Source organism: Malus sylvestris, chromosome 11 (assembly GCF_916048215.2).
Source record: "Malus sylvestris chromosome 11, drMalSylv7.2, whole genome shotgun sequence".
NCBI classification, from domain to species: Eukaryota; Viridiplantae; Streptophyta; class Magnoliopsida; order Rosales; family Rosaceae; genus Malus; species Malus sylvestris.
In genome coordinates this window covers 32,226,653-32,235,314 of record NC_062270.1, presented here as the reverse complement: position 1 = coordinate 32,235,314, position 8,662 = coordinate 32,226,653, and the positions used below count along the sequence as shown (strand labels likewise).

At 39.0% G+C, this 8,662-nt stretch overlaps 1 protein-coding gene across 1 annotated transcript; it reads left to right on the top strand.

Moving 5' to 3' along the window:
• The first annotated feature begins 3,305 nt into the window (after positions 1 to 3,305).
• Positions 3,306 to 7,227, top strand: LOC126589801 (G-type lectin S-receptor-like serine/threonine-protein kinase At4g27290). The gene is made up of 7 exons (XM_050255209.1): positions 3,306 to 5,096; positions 5,204 to 5,323; positions 5,681 to 5,838; positions 5,932 to 6,142; positions 6,270 to 6,513; positions 6,603 to 6,750; positions 6,837 to 7,227. Exons 1-7 carry the CDS (start codon positions 3,809 to 3,811, stop codon positions 7,137 to 7,139), a joined length of 2,472 nt encoding a protein of 823 aa, XP_050111166.1. The 5' UTR covers positions 3,306 to 3,808; the 3' UTR covers positions 7,140 to 7,227.
• Positions 7,228 to 8,662: the final 1,435 nt, after the last annotated feature.

The following is an 8,662-nucleotide window of genomic DNA, read 5'->3' as shown; positions in this document are numbered from 1 at the left end:
TGGGAGGTGGAGCAAGTGGGGCACCATGGCCCAGGACCCAATAAGCCTGAGGTGGGACGGCCGGAGAAACCACGCGGGTCGGGCCAATGAGGAGGAGCAGGCGGCCTAGTCCACGATTGTTGGGAATGAATATTAGATCCATTCCAAGGTTGGGAATTGCGGGAGTGCTGATTGCGGCTAGGACGCCAGCCGTGTTGCTGACCACCGGAGTTGCATTGGGAACGATTGGACCAAGTACCACTGCGATTACCAGAAGGCTGAGAGGAAGCACGAGGCTGCTGGGTTGTGATGAGTGCAGTCGGGGTAGCGGCGGGAGTTGGGGAAGGGCGAGGGTTTTGAAGATCAAAGGCTTCAATTTTGGAGCTGAGCTCTTCAAAGGTAGGGAGAGGAGTGACATTGATGATGGCAGTTGTGAGAGTAAGATAGTCAGAACCAAGGCCACGAAGAACGGCAGTAATGAAGTCATCGGGGTCGACGGGACGACCGATGGCTGCAAGTTTGTCAGCGAGGGATTTTGCATGTTGGAGGTATTCATTAACAGGCTTAGAACCTTTAGAGAGATCAAGAAGCTGGTAACGGAGGGCAGCGGAGTTGGTGACAGAGCCGTGAGCAAAACGTCTTTGGAGACATGCCCAGACAACTTGGGCTGAGTCATGGCCAACAGTGAGAGCAAGAACAGGCTCTGTCAAGGTGGCGGTGATGTAGCTGACAACCAGTTGATCTTGTTGGTACCATTGGGTGAAAGCAGGGTTGGGTTAAAGGGAAGCAGTGACCGTCGAAGAGCTCTCAGAGTTAGAGGCAACAATGGTAGGGCTGGCAGGGACGGTGAGGGTGGTCGTTGGGGGTGGGTAAGAGCCATCAACAAACTTCCATAGATCGTGGCCAATGAGAAAGGGCTTGATTTGGCGAAGCCAGGTAAGATAGTTAGAATCATTGAGCTTGAGAAATTGCGCCACAGCAGGGCCGAGAAGCAGGGAGGAAGAAGACATAAGGAAAAGCAGGATCGAAGAAGGTGGTTAAGCCAAAGAAAGGGATGATACCATGTAGAAATATATAATCAGAGAAGGAACACAATAAGTATAGAACAATAATATTGATGAAAGTCACTATATTCCATTGCTCAGAAACAGGTATAAATATACAAGAGCTGGAGAGTCCTACAAGGACTGTATATCATCTAATACAAGTCCTATCATGATTACAAAACATAAAGATAATCATGCAGTCTACAACTAAGTTGAAGTCGGAGAGGTATCTATGCTAACAAATGCTTTACTTGATAATGAAATAAATCCGAGAATTTGACTTTGGTTTAGCTAGATTATTGACTAAAGGAGATCAGACTACAACAAATACATACAAAGTAGTTGGCATGTAATAAGTTTGCCGTATAGTATTTCCCCCGACCAACTACTAGTCCTCGTCAATTGTTTATTTTGTTCTCACTCCTCTATGATGTCACTACTTTCTACAACAGCAACATTACCCCCCCCAGGGAATATGTTATTTTGAGGGGGGGGGCAATTTTCTATGAAATCCGATGTCTTTAGCTTTGGTATTTTGGTAATGGAGATCATTACTGGAATGAAAAATAAAGGATTCTCCAATCCAAGCAACAACGGTAACCTTTTTGAACACGTAAGTATCATGAATTTTTCGCTCTTATTGGAACAGTAATTGACGAAGGATTTTGATTTGTTTCGGGTATGGAGATTGTGGAATGAAGGGAATTCTTTAGAACTGATTGATGCATGCTTAGGAAGCTCGGGCACACTATCCGGAAGTGTTGCGTTGCATCCACATTGGTCTCTTATGTGCGCAACATCATCCTGACGATAGGCCAAGCACGGCGTCTGTGGTTATAAAGTTGGGAAGTGAGACTGCTTTGGCTCAGCCGAAACAACCCGGTTTCTTCATGGAAAAGGAATCACATTGAGCAGGTCCTAATTCAGGTTAACAGTCAGCTTCAACCAATGAATTATCGATCCTGCTTTTGGAGGCTCGATAGGGATCATTTTATTCATCTCAGACTACATCTATATAAGCATTCGTATCAGACATTTGTTCAAAATAAATTTTGAGAACAAAGCAGACAAAGGTCTATGAAAGCATATATTTATGAATCATTTGGTGTAAAAATGCTTAATATTCCAACGTTTTGCAATAGGGCCTTCTGGGCTAATGCTTGTTGAACAAGTAAATGACACTTAAAACGGCCCAATCCATTGAGCAGTTGAAAACAATTGGTTTTATACTTTTACATACACAAACACTTAAAATGATCGGATTAGACAATAAATTAAAGGTTATTTAGTGAAACCTCAACTTTATCTTTTTCAATATATTCCACATCGAGAAAAGAATGGATCTTGCATATACTTATAAGTAATGGGCCATTCCCATATTCCCAATTAGTTTTATGGTGGAATCTCAACTTTGTTCGAAAAAGAGAGCACAACATTGTGGAAACATAGATTACTCATTGCGGAACAAAAATCAATTGCCACCAAGTTTACTAGTGAAACGTCAATTAATAAAGAGTAAATTGTAGCTATGGTCCCTGAACTTTACTCAAATTGGAGCAATGGTCCTTCAACTAAAAATCCATTACCATTGGTCCTTCAACTCATTAAAACATGCAGCTATGGTCCCTCAACTAAAAATCCATTACCTTTGGTCCCTTAACTTTAATTCAATTGGAGAAATGGTCCCTTAACTTTATCCCAATTGTAGCTATGGTCCTTCAAACATAACTCGTTTTGACAAAATTTTTTAAGTAGTTGACAAAAATGACCATAATTACACACTTTTATTGAGGGACCAATGGTAATAGATTTTTAGTTGAGGGACTATTGCTCCAATTTGAGTAAAGTTCAGGGACCATTGCTACAATTTACTCATTAATAAATGCACCACATGGATCCCATTTTATACATTCTATTTTCAATAACATCTATGCAATAGGCAGCAGCAAACCAAATATTATAAGGTTGTACTATCTACATGCCTAAACCTATTTTTATCGATTTTTATAACTCAAAGCTTCTTCCATCACTTGAAACTAATGTGGTTCCATCAACGATAGATTGCGAGGGTGTAACGTTGTGTACAAAATAAACATCAACCTGGTACAGTGTTAAGGATAAGATTAAAAATGATTCTTGTGTTTGATACAAGTCAAAGATAAGACCCGTGGAAGTTTTGTTCCCGACCTACCACCAGTTTCATACAAGTCAAAGATAAGATTAAAAAGGATTCTTGTGGTTGATCATTTGAGAGAAGGCCAAATACCAAACAACTGCGACAAATTGACACACAGTTAATAAGACCCTTGTGTTTTCTCTCTTTAGTCTTCTGGAAGGCCAAAAGTCCGCACGGCTACCCTCTGTTGACTGGTATGCACGTCATCTTTATGAAAACCAGGGCAAGTGTTGATCTTTCCGGTTTCTGCTATGTTCTTGTGGTTGATCATTTGAGAGAAGGCCAAATACCAACAACTGCGAAAAATTGACACACACAGTTAATAAGACCCTTGTGTTTTCTCTCTTTAGTCTTCTGGAAGGCCAAAAGTCCGCACGGCTACCCTCTGTTGTCTGGTATGCACGTCATCTTTATGAAAACCAGGGCAAGTGTTGATCTTTCCGGTTTCTGCTATGTTGACGAAGAATAAGCAATTGAGCATTATCTGTCGTATGCATTTGGATGGAAAATGACCGAATCACAACAGTCTTTTTTTTTTCTGATTATATCTTTAACTTGAAGAATACGATTACCATTAGGCATTGAGCTCAAAGACCAAAGTAATTCAATGGGCGGTTTTGGTTTTCTGCTCATCTGTACTAATTTGCTCCTTCTGCTGCCCACAATTTCCTTTGCAGTTGACAGCATTGGTCCATCGCAGTCTATTCGTGATGGCACGACCTTGGTTGCAAAAGGTGGAAGCTTTGAGCTTGGTTTCTTCAGTCCGGGTAGCTCCAAGAATCGTTACTTGGGAATTTGGTATAAGAACATCCCGGTCCAAACTGTTGTTTGGGTGGCAAACAGATGCAACCCCATTAATGATTCTTCCGGCATGTTGATGATAAACGGAAAAGGGGATCTTGTGCTGCTGGGTCAGAATAAGAGTGTAGTTTGGTCAACGAGCTTAGTTGAACAGCCCAAAAGTGCAACGGTAGAGCTCTTAGATTCCGGGAATTTGGTACTAAGAGATGCAGGGGCAGGAATCTATTTATGGCAAAGCTTTGACTATCCATCTGATACGTTGTTACCAGGAATGAAGTTGGGATGGGACTCGAGGACGGATCTAAATCGTAATTTATCAGCATGGAAAAACTCAGAAGACCCATGTCCGGGAGATTTCATTTGGAAAAACTCAGGACAGCTCGAAATGGAACGTCATATATACCCCGAGGCATATTTTCTTAAAGGCACTGTAAAATACTATCGTTCTGGCCCATGGAATGGCCTAAGATTTAGTGGTGCACCAGAATTAATGCCTAATCCACTTTATAGTTTCAACTTTGTGTATAATGACGATGAAGTGTATTACATGTACACCCTTCTAGATAAGTCTGTAATCTCAAGATTGGTTATGAACCAAACCACGAGTACGCGTGATCGCTTGAGATGGATTGAAGCGGAAAAAACTTGGAGGGCATATTCAACGGTACCCAGGGACATGTGTGATCATTATGGCCTCTGTGGAGCCAACGGAAATTGTCTCATTGGTGAGAATCCAGTCTGCCAATGTCTAAAAGGATTCAAGCCTAAGTCTCAAGAAAGATGGAACTTGACGGACTGGTCTCTAGGATGTGAGCACAAGAAGCCCCTGAGTTGCCAGGAAAAGCATAAGGATGGGTTTATCAAATTTTCCGGCTTGAAATTGCCAGAAACTACACATTCGTGGGTGAACAAAAGTATAAATCTGAAGGAATGCAGAGCGAAATGCTTGAACAACTGTTCCTGTATGGCTTATACAAGCTCGGATATAAGAGGAGGTACTGGCTGCGCCATCTGGTATGGTGATCTAATAGATATCAGGCAGTTTCCAGCTTCTGGACAGGATCTATATGTTCGAATGCCAGCTTCAGAGTTAGGTAAGAAACTTCGTAACATGAGTTACTTTTATCTTCTTTTTTTCTTTAAATAATTCATTGGCTGCAATTTTAATTTATCTTTATTGCATCTCACAATCATGATGAAGAAAATGATGATAAAGCGAAGAAAGCAATTATAGTTGGAGTTCTCGCAGGAGTAGTGTTTGCTGGAATGCTGTTACTTGGATATTATTATTACCTTCACCGAAGAAAGACAGAATTAAAAGGTACCTTGACACTCTTTGCAAATCATTTGTGAACGCTGTTTGATTTTACTTGAATGAGTATTTGAAAGAGGGGAAGTTAGATTTCTATGGTGTTTCATTTGCGTAGAAGGGATATGGTTAAACTAGTAAATATTTCATCTTCATAGTGCCTATATGAGCTTCAGTTTGCTTACTCTTACATGTAAGCGGATATCTAAATATTCACGGATGTTCGATTGTTATTGGATGAGTTTAATTTGGTTAGAAGAGATATGGTTAAACTAGTACATATTCCATCGGCATATGTAAGTTTTAGTTTGATAAGACATACTTATATGCTATAGCTAGCTAAAATTGATCCCATTTCAACTAAATCAGGGAAAACTGAAACAAGAGAAAGGGATCGGAACAATGAAGGGGAACCAGAGGGGGAACTGGAGCTTCCGGTCTTTGACCTGACCACAATAGCGAGTGCCACCAATAACTTTTCAAGTGATAACAAGCTCGGAGAAGGTGGCTTTGGACCTGTTTACAAGGTAAATTTTTTATTTTGTTCATAGTAAGGGCCAAATGAAAAAAGAATTACTTCATCCCAAGTTTCTCAATTTCGAAATTCGGTGAATTTCCAGGGGACGCTAGCAGATGGACAGGAAATTGCTGTGAAGAGGCTTTCGACAAGTTCTGGCCAAGGATTGAGTGAGTTCATGAATGAAGTCGTACTGATTGCCAAGCTCCAGCACCGAAATCTTGTAAAGCTTCTTGGATGCTGTGTTCAAGGAGAAGAGAAAATGCTGATTTATGAATACATGCCCAACAGAGGCCTTGATTCCTTTATTTTTGGTTTGTATCTTCGAAACCTTATAAGTTTATTATTTTTAATAGCTCTAGCCTCTATAATAATTTCATAAATAGGTTTTGGAGCATTTTTTTATATAGAAATAAAGTTCGATTTTTGTTAAACTGCCAGATAAAACCAGAGAAGAACAAGTCCTAGATTGGCCTACACGCTTCAACATTATATGCGGAATTGCTCGCGGTCTGCTCTACCTCCATCAAGATTCCAGGCTAAGGATTATTCATAGAGATCTCAAAGCAAGTAACGTTTTACTTGATAGTGAAATGAATCCAAAAATTTCAGACTTTGGCTTGGCTAAAACCTTGGTTGGAGGAGATCAGGCTGGTGGAAATACAAAGAAAGTTGTTGGAACATAGTAAGTTTGTATTACCCTATTTCTATGATCAACTTTCACCAATGGTTTATTTTGTTCTTACTTCTATACGATGTTTGTACTTTCTACAGCGGTTACATGGCACCTGAATATGCGGTCGATGGACTATTTTCTGTGAAATCGGATGTCTTTAGCTTTGGTATATTGATGCTAGAGATCATTAGCGGAAGGAAAAACAAGGGATTCTACAATAAAAACAGCCAGAACCTTATTGGGCATGCAAGTATCAGGCTTAAAATTTCTTTCTCTTACATATTAGACCCTATTAAATGTATAATTGATGAAGGAGCTTTGATGTTTTTCAGGCATGGCAATTATGGAACGAAGGCAGGCCTCTGGAAGTGATTGATACAGGTTTAGGAAATTCGTGTTCTCTATCGGAAGTGTTACGTTGCATCCATGTTAGTCTCTTATGTGTTCAACATGAACCTGAGGATAGGCCAAGCATGGCATCTGTAGTTATAATGTTGGGAAGTGCTGGTGCATTGGCTCAGCCTAAACAACCTGGTTTCTTTATCGAAAAGAAAGCATATGAAGCAGGTCTGTCTTCAGATAATCAAACATCTTCTACCAACGAATTATCAATCACGCTTTTGGAGGCTCGTTAAAGATTGTTTTATTCGTTGTAAAATTGGTTCATACTGCTTATTTAGCTATTCACCTCAGACTACATCTATATATATGCTTTGCTATCAACTACCGTTCAAAATAAGCTTTGTCTACAAAGCAGCACAGGTATGTGAAAATATAAATATATGTAGTAGCTAATAGGCTCCATAAAGTCTTTTTTTTTCTTAGATTACTATCTCTCGTCGATTCTTGTTGGAAGGCGATCCAGTGATTTAATTCCATTCAGGGAATCTGGACTGTCATCTTTCATGAGGAAATGAAATGAACTAGCTAGAAATCAAGTTTGATATTTAATTACAAGAAGTTTTACGTTGTGACTAAAGTGTTGCTTAGCGTCCTGTATGACCATATTTACAAGTGCTAGTTTTATGCAAGTTAAAGACAAGATTAGAAAGGATTCTTTTTGTTGATAATCGGGCTAGAAGACCATAAAAGGACAACTGCTAAGACTGGTTACATAATTGAGAAGCCCCTTGTGGTTTCTCTCCCGGAGGCGGGCACGGCTAACCTCTGTTGACTAGTATGCAAGTCATCTCTAATAAAACAGTGCAGTGGTTGATCATACCGATCAAGGTCTAAAATATCAATATTATCTCAATATTTCCATCGAAATTTCCGTGTTTTTGGACTACCGATATTTCCAATATCATCGATATTTTAGACCTTGATAGGAACTCTATGTGGTACTAAGTCACTCATTATCGTACCATGCAATGTATAAAGTGTAAAATATTGTACTAATTCATTATATATAAATGATTATGGTGTGTTTAAACTTCTTTCATTAATTACTACATATTTTTTACACTCACAATGTTTCCCAGCTCGCTATATAATCAACTTAAATCAGTTACATCTATCATGCAATGCATTTCCTTCCAATTTTTTGTGATAAACTAATAGATAATTAATTAAATAAACATCATGCAAAGTTTCAATAAAAATTTCCAAGTTTTTCTTACAATTTCTGTGGTTTTTATTCAATTTTTATCAATATCGATAATATCTCGATATTTTCGATATCATCGATATTTTAGATCTTGATACCGATGTTGCTGTATTTGCGACGAATATGCATAATATCCACAAACTAGGCAAGACCCGATCTTTGCTCAGCACTACTGCTACATCCATCCTCGTTCAAGAGTCAAATCAACGTGGAAATTGTGGACGATGATTGATTTGTCAACCCAAAGGGCAAGTGAAGTGCTTGTTACATTCTGCTACTTGTTCAAAAAATAGGGTAAATTACATTTTACTCTCTCAGATTTAAGTCAAATTGTAACCTCATACAATGTTTTTAAAACATTTCAATTTCATACATTTACTATTATTTCATTTCAATTTCATACATCCCTCAAATTGTAACCTCATACAATGTTTTTAAAACATTTCAGTTTCATACATTTACTATTATTTCATTTCAATTTCATACATCCGTTAATCAATCTGTTAGTTTGACCATTAAATGATGATGTGTCAACTGTAGGTCTCACATTCT